This window comes from Cajanus cajan, chromosome 7 (assembly GCF_000230855.2).
Source record: "Cajanus cajan strain Asha chromosome 7, NIPB_CcT2T_4, whole genome shotgun sequence".
Classification (NCBI taxonomy): Eukaryota; Viridiplantae; Streptophyta; class Magnoliopsida; order Fabales; family Fabaceae; genus Cajanus; species Cajanus cajan.
Genome location: NC_138523.1, coordinates 1,052,501 through 1,066,282, shown reverse-complemented (window position 1 = coordinate 1,066,282; position 13,782 = coordinate 1,052,501). Strand labels below are relative to the sequence as shown.

The window sequence follows — 13,782 nt, the reverse complement described above, 5'->3', positions numbered from 1 at the left end:
AAATTAGCGACGGAAATTGCTACCAAAAAATTCGGTCGCAAAATTGGTCTCCAGAAGTTAGGAGACCAAAATATTAGCGACGGATTTTTAATGTCTAGCGACTGATTTTTCGGTCGCTAAATTGCGACGGAAAAAATTTCGGTCGCTATTTTAAATAGCGACCAGGGTTTTAGCGACGGATTTTTTCGGTCGCTGAATGTAACAACGACTGAATTTACCTAAATAGTGACCGATTTTGGTGGTCGCTAAAACTTGATTTTTTTGTAGTGAACATAGAAAGAGCTTAAATATGTCAGGTAACACTTTCTCAAAAGAATATTCAATTTTGTTCTTACCAAAATTTATAGGTACACCAACAATGGGGTGACGTCCTAGTTGCTCCAATGTCAATGACAATAAAGGCACTTATAAAAATACTCAGACGTTCAAGTTAGAGGAGAATCTAGGAGAAGTGTAGAATTATGGTTAAAATCTAGTGTCTCATATATATGTAATTGATCTTAATTATCCTTAGGTTTAGAAATAATATGTCTAGGAGATATATTATGATGATTATGTAGAGATATTTTTCTCAATATTATTCTTGTTAAGAGGAAATATTGTTCTCAATAAGTGGATATATTGTTCTTGATAATATTTTCCTAAATTCTAAGAGATATGTGGTGCAGAGATACTCTCGTAGTCATTGAGGATGAATTGCTTAGGTGTTTCTTTGTAGCATTGATGGATTGGGGGACTCAGTTTGGGTGAGCTTGTGCTCAACTCAACTCATTCGAGCTGAGCATGAGGTCAGCTTGACTTGATCGATCAAGGTAGACGATACATAAACCCCCAAGCTCCAAGACCTTTAAAGTGAACAATTTATGATTGAAGTCACCTTTCTGCAATGAAAATGTTGGGTTTTGCTTGCGAGGGCAAGGTGTAGAGTTTAGATTATGTTTCGATTAGCTTTATAATGCATGGATTTGTAGTGGAATTTTTAAATCTGTTATATCTAACATGCTCGTAGAATTGATTAGCTCCGCATAGGCTTGTAAAAAAGTTTTAAATCGCTTAACATCTCAAAAGCTCGTGATCATTAAGAAACGGGAGCTCGGAAGCTCAAAATTGCACAAAAGCTCATAAGATTGTAATCGTTAAAATGCGAGAGCTCAAAAGTTCAAAATCGTGCAAGAGCTCGAAAGCTCATAATATTCAAGATGCAAAAGCTCTAAAGCTTAGAATCATGGAAGAGCTCAAAAGCTCATAATCTTCAAGACATGAGAATAGGTAGTTGGGTATGTTCAATGAGTGTATGCGAGTATACCATAGGAGTGCAGGGCCTTCGAGTGTTGTAGGAAAGATCTTGTATAGGACAGCCTCGTCCTAGGTGTAGAGATGCATATTGGTCTCATACGCAACTAGGTGTTCGTCCGAGCATGTTGAACCATCATATGCCTTCATGGCGATGTGTTTCCATCCTTGGGGGAGCGTAACATCAGTCACATTGTTGATAAAGGGATAACTGGGCACGATGTTCACCAACGAACTACCTCAAGGTGACTCGAGGATGAGATTCACTCTCTTGGACAAGTTGAGAGCCTCCTCGAGGATGAGATTGACTCTCTTGGACAAGCTGAGATCCTTACACAGTAGGGGTATCTCTCGTGGATTTGGAGAGTGTGTATTCTTCCTTTGTCGGGATACTCTTCCCTAAGCGAATGTCATTGTTCTCCTAACGTAAGGCTTAGAGTTCCTATCCCGTAGCGTACATGATTGATCTTGTAGTGTACACAATTGGCCTTATGTTGTTAACAGAAGGCTGCTAGGGCTTCCTTATTGCATTTCTGCATGACTTCCATGCATTGTAGCAATTTGACGGTGGATGGACAATGGGCTATGTTGTGTGGTAGACGATGCCACACAGGCACCATAGGTGATGATGATAATAGATATCAAAGGATATTGTGCTAGACCGAGGTTGCCAATTGTCATAGATGTTGTTGCTCATTGTCAGCTGGTTTCATTTAGAAACTGTGTGTGGCCAAAGTGAATGCCAAATATTTTTACCAAAATCTACAAGTGCACCAGCAACAAGGGTGACATCTTGGTTGCTCTAATATCAACAGCAGTAAGAGCACCTGTAAAGACACTCTAACGTTCAAGTTAGAAAGGTAATTTAAGGTAAGTGTAGAATTAGGGTTAGAATACTTTTTGCCCCATGTAGAGGTGATTGATCTTATCCTTAGGTTTAGTAATAATATTGTTTGATATCTTAGAGATATATATTTTGCTGACTGTGTAGAGATATTATTTTTAATAATGCAAAGATATATTGTCCCTGGTAAACAGAGATATTATTCTTGATAAGCAGATATACTGTTCTTGATAATGTGATCCTAGATTCAAGGAGATATAAGACACAGAGACAGTCTCGTAATTGTTGGGGATGAATTGCCTAGGGTTTCTCTTTTTAGTGTTGATGGGTTGGGGGTCTAGTTTGGATGAGTTTGTGCTCAATTCGGCTTATCTGAATTGAGCATGAGGTTAGCTCGACTTGATTGAGTTAGACAATACAAATTTCATGTGTACAATTAAAAACAATATGTCATTTTATTCATATTGCAAGACTTCAAAAGGAGATGATGAATTGAAAAATCTATGTTTTGATTGAATTAGATAAATTGTTATCTTTTAATGGAAGATCTGTAAAAGACTTTGATTGTATGCCGTGTCAAATCATTCAAATATATATGTTTTAACTTCAAAAAAATTTAGTAGACAAAATGAGCTATTAAAGGGAGGAATTGGTTGCAACTCAATTATCAGCTTAACTGTACAGCAATAGTCTGTGTATGATCAAATAGTTAATTCTACTCACTCAAACCAGGTGGATTTTTCTTCTTATATGGATATGGGGTACAGGAAAGACATGTGTTTGAAATACCTTATCTGTTGGTCTAAGATCAAAGAGCTTAATAGTTTTAAATGTTGCCTCTAGTTGCATCATCACTTCTATATGGAAATAAAACTGCTCATTTCACCATTAGCAGGTCATAGCTTACTAATGAAGATTTAGCTTGCAATATTCGACAAGGAAGTCTTAAAGCAAAACTATTTTTGCATGCAAAATTAATTATTTGTGACGAGGCCCTATGTTAAATAGATATGGTTTTCAAGTAGTTGATCGCACTTTATAAGAAATATTATGAGATGCAATCGGAGGCCAACTTAAATATCAATGTATAATATCAAATTTGTAATCTTATTTCCTTTATTTTAAATTTTATAATTTTAAATTTTATAATTTTAATTCCTTAATTTTATTAAATATACAAATTTAATTTGATCCTTTTATTATATATTCATCTATTAATTTTTGACATTGTAACGTTCGTCATGACTTAACATTAGATATATAAATGATATAATAATTATTATTTAATAATCTTTTTTTAGCTAAATTGGTCTTTTATTTTTTATTTTTATCTTATTTTATTATTTTTATGAGATAAAAAAAATAGAACTAAAGTTAAAATTTAATACAAATATTATTAAATATTAATTTTTATGAAATTTGCTTAATATCATATGATTAATATTACTATTTTAACTATTAAAAAAAATGAACATCTAGTAAGATAACCAAAATTATAAATTTTATAAAATTAGGATACTAAAATTATGAAATTAAAATTAGAGAGAGAGAAAATTCAACCGTTTCCTAATAATGTTTTGAAGAAATAAAAAAGAAGATAGAAAAAGAAATATTGACGTTTAGGTATCACTTAGGTATTTAAGCTTATAGGTTTATTAAAAAAAAAAAAAAATTGTTCCCTTCTATGTTCTTATACAACAATGAACATGACATTTCTTGAATAGTTAAGTCCAAATTATCACACATTAAAGACTCTCCTATGACGTATTCTTCATTTCTTCTCAACTAAATTTCTCCTAAAATGGCTTCCATTTATCTAAACCATCCCAAAGTTTTATGACCATCATGCATGTCCTAACAATTTTAGCTGATACATTATCTTCCACTTTTTCAAGGACCAATCATCTAATTAATCTCTTGGAATCACTTGGTTTGACACAAGGACTGTCTTTTCCTTCAGCTCTTCCTCAAGCACTTTGATGGAATCTGAAATTTCAGCCCTATACACATAGAACTTGGTCACAACCAAGAAGAATACAAAGTTGACCAAGTTTAGTATGGCCAAAAGTGCATAGTAGTAATCAAGATGAGAAGCATTCAAGTTGTTCAAAACCCATCCTTGGTGGCCATGTTCCTTGGTAATATGTGAAACCGTTGTGAGGAGAAAAGTGCTCAGGAAATTCCCAATGCCTAGGGCAGTCATTGAATAGGAAGTGCCAAGGCTCTTCATGCTTTCTGGGGCTTGGTCATAGAAGAACTCAATTTTTGCAACCTCTAGAAATGCATCAGCTGCTCCCATGAGAATAAATTGAGGAAGCAAGATGAAAATGCTCAAGGGAACTTCTCCTCCACTTTCTACCAACCCATGTTCTTTGGCCACTCTAAGCCTATACCTTTCAGTTATAGATGCAACCACCATGATGACTATGTGGATTATCAGGCCAATTCCAACCCTTTGGAGAAGGGTTATCCCTCTAGGGTTCTTGGTCAACTTTTGCATAATCTTGACAAAGAAACGGTCATAGAGCACCACGCATATAAGCATGGATAGAGTCACAAATGTTGATAAACTTGCCGGGGGGATGTTGAAGCTGCCAATGCCTCTATCAAGTGTAGTTCCTTGCTTCACAAAAAGGGTACCTATTTGTGCCACCATTGCACTAGGGATAAGTGTAGCAACCAAGATGGGGATCATTCTTAGCATTTGTTTGGTCTCCTCTACATGGGTAACAGGGCTTAGCATCCATGCACTAGTACTTGAACTGGTCTTGACACATGCCTTGTTGAGGAACCTACATATATATATGGAGGTAGAGCCAGAAAATATTCTTTAAGACTAATAAGAAACTAATAGAATCATCACATAATAATATTTCGAGAAAAGATCTTAATTTGTTAGTGTTTCACATCATAATAATTTTGGTGTATAGCCAGAAAGGTATTTATCTTGTATAGTTTTGAAAAACCTTGAATACCCCAAGCTACAACATATAGCACAAAACTTGGATATAGTTTTTCTCTAGGTACTTTTATTTCGATCAGAATTACAGTTTCAAGTAATTTATGTTAACATTTAATGCAAACTTTTAATAAGCCAATTTTGATTGTATATAGGTTTTATTTGCTGTATATAACCCCCCCAGGTATGAACTACAAACAATTAGAGTCTATCTATTATTGAAGATTGAGATAATATTTATAATATTTTAAATTTGAATTATACTGTAATCCTGATCAATAAAATCAGTTGAAATTACAATTACAATAACAAAATTTAAATATATAAGAATTTGTACATATCATTTCAATTTTTTATCATTAACGAGTATACAATATTAACATATGTATATGTTTAAACACACTCACACGAAACAAATTAACAATATTTCATATATTAAAAAGGCACACAGCAAATTGCTGAGACATTATAAGGTAGAATTTATACCTCAAGGTTGGAGTTGAATCAATTCTGACTCTCCTTTTCTTTTCATACTCTTCCAAATCAAGCTCATATAGTTCTTTAGTGTCACTAGGAACAGGCACTTTCCACTTTCTTATAGCAGCCACTATGACCTTGGCCATTTTAGTGAAGGGACTCCCGGTGGGTAATTTGTGTCTATAAAACGGTGTGCCCGCCAAAAATATGATGATTGATATTGCAAGTCCAAGAGTGGGAAGAGCATACCCTAGAGTCCACCCCACATTATCTTGTATATAGACTAGAACAGAATTTGCAAAGAGGGTCCCAATGAAGATGCTGAACATCCACCAATTGAAGAAGGAGAGTTTGTGCTTCTTTTCTTTGGAGTCAAAGTCATCAAATTGGTCAGCACCGATGGTGGAAATGTTGGGCTTTGTTCCACCTGTTCCAACTGCTAGGGTGTAGAGTGCACCATAGAACACAGCTAGATGTAGTGTGGAGGCCTTTTCACATTTTGTCACATCAATTTCATGGCACTCAGGTGGCTTTAGGCTTGGAAGGGACACTGATAGTGTGAGCAGACACATTCCCTGCCATTACAAAAGACACATGAATCATTCAACAACACTAGTCAAAGTTTAACAACACTAAACAGGATACCATAACCATCAATATGAGTGAAAGTACTTATGCTGTAGAAGATTTGGGTTTAAGATACAGTACCTTCGGTCTTAATTAATTAAGTTCTATAGGGCAAATCATAAATGAAGAAAAATAATTAAGTTAATTATTTTAATTAATTATAAATTCAAATTTTATTATAAATTAAAATATCTTTTATTTTAAGTGATTTTATATTTAATATTAGTTGTAAATAAATGTATAAAAAAAATAAAGTTAACAATAAGTTAAGGGTAAAAGAGAAATTTATTCCTAGATAACTTTAAAACTAATGATTGTTGTTATTAATTAATACCAAATAAAAATTCAAGTTGTTATTTATAATTAAAATCACATGTAATATAAATTTCGGTGTAGTATTTTATATGGTTATAATGGTGGCTTTTATCTCTCTAATACATTATGAGATAATTTCAGTTTTTTTTTTTTATGAACATACATATAATTAGTATTTAGATCTAGCACAGTAGGTTGAATGGAATACATGAGTTTGTTATAAACTCTTTTGAGTTTTGATATTAAATTCAATATTCACGTATAAAAAAAATGCATGTAAGTTGTATAGCTGGGGAGGACTTTAAAGAACAAAATTTAGGGAGGAAAACATGATCCAGATATATAACTTGAGGAAAGATTACACAGCAATCGAGTTAGGTACAGGTATTCTGATTTTTCTTGGTGTGTTTATTATCTTCCTCCAAACAATTAAAACTATGTTAAATGATATTTGTGTATAACAATACTATGATATAATTTGAGAAGTGACAGAAAGAGGTACCAATAGATAGATGATGGAGGAGATGACAAAAGTCCAATAGCGACCAAGGTGAGCATCGGCAACGTAGGCACCTAAGATAGGAGTTATCCAAATGGTGCCAACCCAATTTGTCACATTGTTCGCAGAGGTCACAGTGCCTTGGTGAAGCTTCCTTATCAGATACAATATCAAATTTGATGATATTCCATAATATGCCATTCTTTCAAATACCTCGTACACTGCCATCACATCACATATAATTCATTCAACCAACCCGACTCAACTTTGCATTACACAAATCAAAATATATATGCATGTAATACTTGCTACAAAATCAACCATTTTCTTTATAATAAAAACCTTTTGTGGGAATGTTATTATATGGACCAAATTAAATGGCTGTTTGCACCCAAAAACTAATGAACTAATTTAGTATTCAATTTAAATAAAGTACTTGAGAAAAATCGGTTAAAGAACTATGAAACGGGTTAAAAATTGATTCCCAACATGTTCATAATATTAATAAGTGTCATTTTAATTTTTTTAGAAACGAAAAATCAACCTAAAATATTTATTTATTATTTATTATTTTATATGTAAATTAACTTCTTATTATTATTGTTAATGAGGGCTAAGAATAAAGTATTATGATATATTTGATTTAGACTTTTGTGCATTTAAAATGTTAAAAATATTAAAAAGGTATTTATTTTTAATAATATTATAAAATTATGATATTATAGTTTTTTAATATTATTTTTATATTAATGAGGAGGGCTTAAGTTACTTTAGGAGTAACTCTAGAAGAATTTTTCTTTAATTTAATCATCTATTTTCTCTCATTTCAATAGTTCTATGTCACTTATTTTCTTACTGTTAGATTAAAATAAACTAAAAAATAGAGATAAAGAATAACTCTTTTTTAAAAGTTATTCTTAATTAGAATAGCTCTATCCCCTCTTATTTAATTATTATTATTTCATTAATATTATTTTTAATTTTTAGTCTATTTGTAAGTAGGGTGTTTATGTTGTTTGAGGTAAAAGTGAACTTTCATAAGAGCCTCCTATTTGAGATTACATGTCAAATAGGGTGTTTATGTTGTTTGAGATTAAAAAAATTATTTTTTTTCATCTTTATCATCAGATTAACCGTTAAATTTAATGGAAGAAAGTAAAAAACTATTAAGACCAACATAAAAAAAAAAATTATAAGAATTAAAATAAAAACAACTAAAATTTAAAAGGATAAAAATAAAAAATTAAAAAGTAAAAAAGAATAATTGAAATGCGTACAAATTTCAAGATCGCAATGAAAACAAATTAGCATCAACTCTTAAAGGTTAAACCAGCAAAAAAGAGTGAGACAGCCACACAATCATTGAATCATAAAAATTACTTCCTTTATTTTTTATTTATATTTAAACTACTTATAATTTCTTAATTTATTTCTCTTATCATGCATAAATATTTTTCTCTCATTTGTTATGCTGTTTTTTTTCTCTCTTCTTTCATAATTAAGGATATAATTAATGGAAAAATAGTAATTAATATTATATTGAGGTTCTTAATATAACGAATAGGTAAAATGAAAAAATTATTCAAAACTGGAAAATAAAATATTATAATCATATAATTATCTTGTAAATGTCGTCGTTAATACATTATTGTCAAAGAAATGAAAATTTTCTTTTTTTATTTTTATAAAAAAATTTACCTTTTTAACTATTATAAATATATTTTATATATAATTCATATATCTATTTTCTCTTTCTTTTTCTATTAATATAAACACACGGAAAGAAATTCTTTGATTTCCTTTATATTTCTTTTCCATTACTTTCCTTTCTATTTTACTTATCGTTCAGACAAAGCAAAAGAATCAACCTTAACCTCTTTTATTTTTTTTAATTATACATAATCAAACACATGATCTAAATTTGATAAATGCTAACAAACGCTTTTATAGTATAACAACGTACTCTCGTATAACTTTCATGCAACTTAATAAAAACTTATTTACGTAGCGATTTTTTAACTAATGCCTTTAAATTTTGTTACGTACGTATGTTTTCTTAATTTTGAATTCAGTTTTATTTACTTAATTATATATATATAAATTTAATACAGTACTACCTAAAAATGTACTCTCTTTTTTTAAATTTTCTCCTAACGTCTGCAAACGCAATAACTGAATTGTGGATTTGTGGTGCTAGAAGTAAAAACCCTATGCCGCCAAAATTAAGACTAACACATTAATATCATAAAGTTGACAAGAAACGTTACCTAAAAACATAAATGCCAATTAACCCGAAGAAAATCTTATGTATATACTAAAATATGAATATTTTGATGTTGTTGTTTAATTTTAACAAAATTTGATATATATGATCTAAGAGATATGAACTTTTAATCTAACGGTTAAATTTTTAAAATTTACATTTAATATAAAGTTATTAAGCGGTGTAACACTTAGTAAAAATTATACCAGTGTCGTTTGAACTTTCCTCATATATATATATATATATATATAGGGAAAAATAGATTAATATGCCTTTTTCCCAGTAATGATTTTTTAATATATTATCATGCATGACTGCAAGAGTTCCACTTCCTACGAATACATGGAATATAAGTCTCACTCTCGTACTATTTTTTTATTAGTAGTTTAAATTTATTAAAAATATAATTTCTTAATAAATTTTAATTAATAATAAAATGAATGTCACAATAAGTGTTGGTATCATTCTTCGCACAAATACATCAATGTTTTTTTTTTTTTTTATCAGTCTTCATTTTTTAATACCTAGCATAAATTGCATTTGTTAATTGTTAATGCTATCATTCCTCATATGCAGTGACATTGTAGTGAGAGAGAGAGATACACTCTCTTATTTTAATTGCATTATATTATATAAATGTATATTTAAAAGTATTATATTTTGTATCTTTAATTTTATATATTGAATTCATTAATAATTATTTTTATATTTATATTGTGTTATATATATATGATTATTAATTTTGTTTTTTTAAAAAATTTATTCTTACGATCTTGAATTCGTGACTGCTCGTACAAATACATCAATATTGAATTCTGATAGTAGTTTTTCTGTTTCATTTTAATAAAAAATATCCATCATAGTATTTTTTTTATATCACTAGTTACGTAACATTCATTAACACTCATGGATTAAATTTTGATTCATATACGATTATAATTTCTTACTATATCATTCAATCATGTACTATTGGATAATTAATAAAATAACAATTATATCTGTTTATGGTTGGCTTAATAGCAAGTGATACTTAAAGTAAATTTTGAATTTTTTTTTCTTGATATATGTTAGTTTTTTCTTCCTAATATATGAAATATTTTTATTAATATATATGTGACTCTTTATTTTATAAAAATTAATAATAAATATATGTTGGTTTATAGACTTAAAGAGTTGGTCTTGCATCCGCTGCAAATTAAGTTTAACGTTTCGGATAATATGTCGAACATATTATATAGCTAGCATTAACAATTAACAAATGCAATTTAGACTAAGTATAAAAAATGAAGTTTGTCTCTAAATGAAGAGAGAGAGAGATTGAAACTCTAAATATAGGATATATTAATAAAAGGTTATACTTATTAGTTATTATCACTTTTTTTTCTTGTTGTCATGGATATATTCGATGCATTGGACTAGAACTATTCGAAGGTTAATCTTCCCCCAAGTCATGAATATGAGGATTACCCAATTTCAATAAAAGAATTTATTAAAATTTATTTAACATTTTATTTATTATTTATTATTTATTAAAATTTACAAAATTTTGTAGGTTTAATTTTTAGAAAAAATATAGACCACAAGTATTTTTTTATGAAAGAAAATTTTTCTTGAGTTAAGTAAGAGTATCATAGATCTTTCTTCATATATTTAACATAACACTACATATCTAAAATATGAACATGAAATTATTAATTAAATTAGAACAATTGAAACCGGTTGATTCATGTGCTTAGTATAGTAATCTACTTCTTTTTTAACAAATCTTATTTATAAATTTATCATTTTTATAAAAAGTGAATCGTAAAAAATAGATCAAATATAAGTTAATTTTACAAAATTGACTTATATGAAGATTATTTCACATTTATATATATATATTATTTTTTTTATTTTATCTTTAGTTGATATGAGACTTAAATTTTTTTCAATTCATGTCTTTACTTTCAGTATTATTGAGTTTGGTGTGTGGTTAAATAGTGATCTTTTTAAATAATCTAGGATAGGTAGGAGCAGTGTTTAAAAAACCGGACCGAACCGGCCGGTCGGACCGGTTGGACCGGGAACCAGTGGTTCAGCCGGTCCGAACCTTAAGTTGGATCGGTTATGCAGTTGACCCGTTTCAAACCGGATTGAACCGGTCAATTTTCCGGTTCAACTGGTGAACCGGTGGGTCAAACCGGTTCAACCACTTTTTTTTATTTTTTTATTTTTTATTTTTTAAGGGACCATAAACCACAAAAATAATAATGAAAATTGAATCTTTTAATAGAAGAACAAAGATTCTTATTAAATATAACAATAACTACTTGTTCTAATGTATTTGTTTATATAATATACAACTTAAATAACTTTTATAGTATATTATTAATTTTATATTATATATTTAATAATATAATATATATGTAAATATTACATATATTATTTTGTGATAACAATTGCAAGCATATTATATATGTACATATTATTTATATTTTTAATTTGTATTAATATACAGTTTAATATGTAATTTTTTATATATTTTTTACAAAATAAAAATAAAAATAATTTTAAATAAGATAGAAAAATTGAAATTTAAAATAAAATATAAATTTATTAAAATTTATAAGTATAAAATATATTTAATATGAATATTTTTTTAATAAAAATAAATAAAAACCGAGTCATGCGGTTCAACTAATGACCCATCGGTTCAACCTTTGACCCACTGACCCAGTACCTTAACCGGTTCGATGACCGGTCCGGTTTTTAAAACTATGGGTAGGAGTGAGACTAGAGCTTTTTCGAATTATAAAAAATTTGAATATAATTTAATTTTATAATAAGATGAAAGTTGTTTTCACTTATATACTATTTGTTTGTCTTATCTAGTTAAGGTGAAACTTAAATTTTTTTGATATTATTTTTAATGAATTTTAATTAATAATATTAATAATGTATGTTAAATTTATACTAGGTACATGAAAGAGAAGATGGAGCGCCATATGAATGGAGGACAGAAATTGGTTTTATATAGTACTGTACCTCTTTATACAAAAGCTACCACCCCCCACCTACCTCTAAGTCAATGAATTCACTGCTCTATTAATTTGTATCAATAGGCTACTAGCTGGAGTGAGGTCATAAAGTAGATTATGAAATGAATTAAACCTACTTCTCAACTACATCTTCAAGACACGCTCAACTATATATAGTTTTTAAAATATGTGCTATATAAATAACAAATTTTGTGAGAAATGTAAAATCTAATATATATATATATATATATATATATATATATATTGTATTGATCATGAACACAAATAAAAAAAAATAGTATGTTAAAATATATAAAAGTTATTCAACTTTTTTTAATAATAACTAAAACATTCAAAGTATATTTAACATTTGGTGACAATGATGAGGTCTTTAATTGGATGAAGTGAAAATTGACAAAGGAAGAAATCATTGGAGTATGTGATTCTACAACATGTTACTTCTTGGAGTGTCTACCCGGTCTTTAAGCAACACAATAACTGGACAATGCTTCTTGAGAGTATTTATAGTATGATGTTGGTTTATTACAGCATCTCCAGTGAGGACTGCTTATAAGTAACTCCCACTAAAGATGTTCTTATGTAATGAGAGGATATTTTTACATTACATATATGTCTCTACTTTATTACATTACATATATGTCTCTACTTTAGTATTAACTTTAAATGTGTATAAGTTTTTCTTGAAATACTTTTAAAAAAATAAATGAACTTTTTTAAAAGTTAAAGTTAATTTAAGATTTTAAAGAAGTTAATAGAAATTTTTTTTTTATGAATTAACTTATATATAAACTTATTGTAAATTATGAAAAAAATTATTTCAATTTTTTTATTTCTTTTTCTTCTATAAGTACTTCTCAATAAGATTACTTAAACAAGCTCTATATATTTATGTCTACAACATTATTTTTGATTAGTAATTTGTATGTAATCTTTAATACAATTAGTGTTTAAGGCTAACACTTAATAGATTCTATTTGAATACAACTTTAGAAATGTTTTGGGAATTTTTTTGGCTAAAAAATACTGTTTATTTTTAATAAAAAAAAACTCTAAAACATTTTTAGTTTGTATATATACAAATAAGCTAATAAACAATTTTTTTTATCTCATAGAAAAACAAGAGACATGCACATCTATACGTACTTAAGCACTACAAGAAACAAACAAGACCAAGGTTGAGGTTTCCCATGTTCTAGGAGACAACACAGCACAAGAAAATGATTGGGGAAATTGGCTTTGGAATTAATGTTATAAAGAAGATGAAAATGACCATATAAGAGGAGAGAAAGATACCAACAACAAAGGAGCAAGCTTTCCAACCACCAGTTTTGGATTTGAGAATGGGTTTCCCTTTAAGATCCACAGTTCCATCTTGTGTGTAATCCTCACTCAGGATCCTGCCCTCTTCCATAGGTAAGTTTGTTGTCGAAGAGGAGAACCTCAATCTCACTCTCACTCGTGTTTTTT

At 29.0% G+C, this 13,782-nt stretch overlaps 1 protein-coding gene across 1 annotated transcript in view; it reads right to left on the bottom strand.

Annotated features, from left to right (window-relative positions):
• Positions 1-3,735: 3,735 nt before the first annotated feature.
• Positions 3,736-13,782, bottom strand: part of LOC109808731 (protein NRT1/ PTR FAMILY 5.2) — a 10,146-nt gene continuing 99 nt past the window's right edge. Inside the window, exons 1-4 of the mRNA XM_020371846.3 lie at positions 13,609-13,782; positions 7,018-7,235; positions 5,583-6,148; positions 3,736-4,929 (exon numbers count right to left, since the gene is read on the bottom strand). The exon at positions 13,609-13,782 is cut by the window's right edge and continues 99 nt beyond it. Coding sequence (XP_020227435.1) covers positions 4,047-4,929; positions 5,583-6,148; positions 7,018-7,235; positions 13,609-13,726 — 1,785 coding nt within the window. The 5' untranslated portion in view covers positions 13,727-13,782 and the 3' untranslated portion in view covers positions 3,736-4,046. The remainder of the gene's footprint in view (positions 4,930-5,582; positions 6,149-7,017; positions 7,236-13,608) is intronic.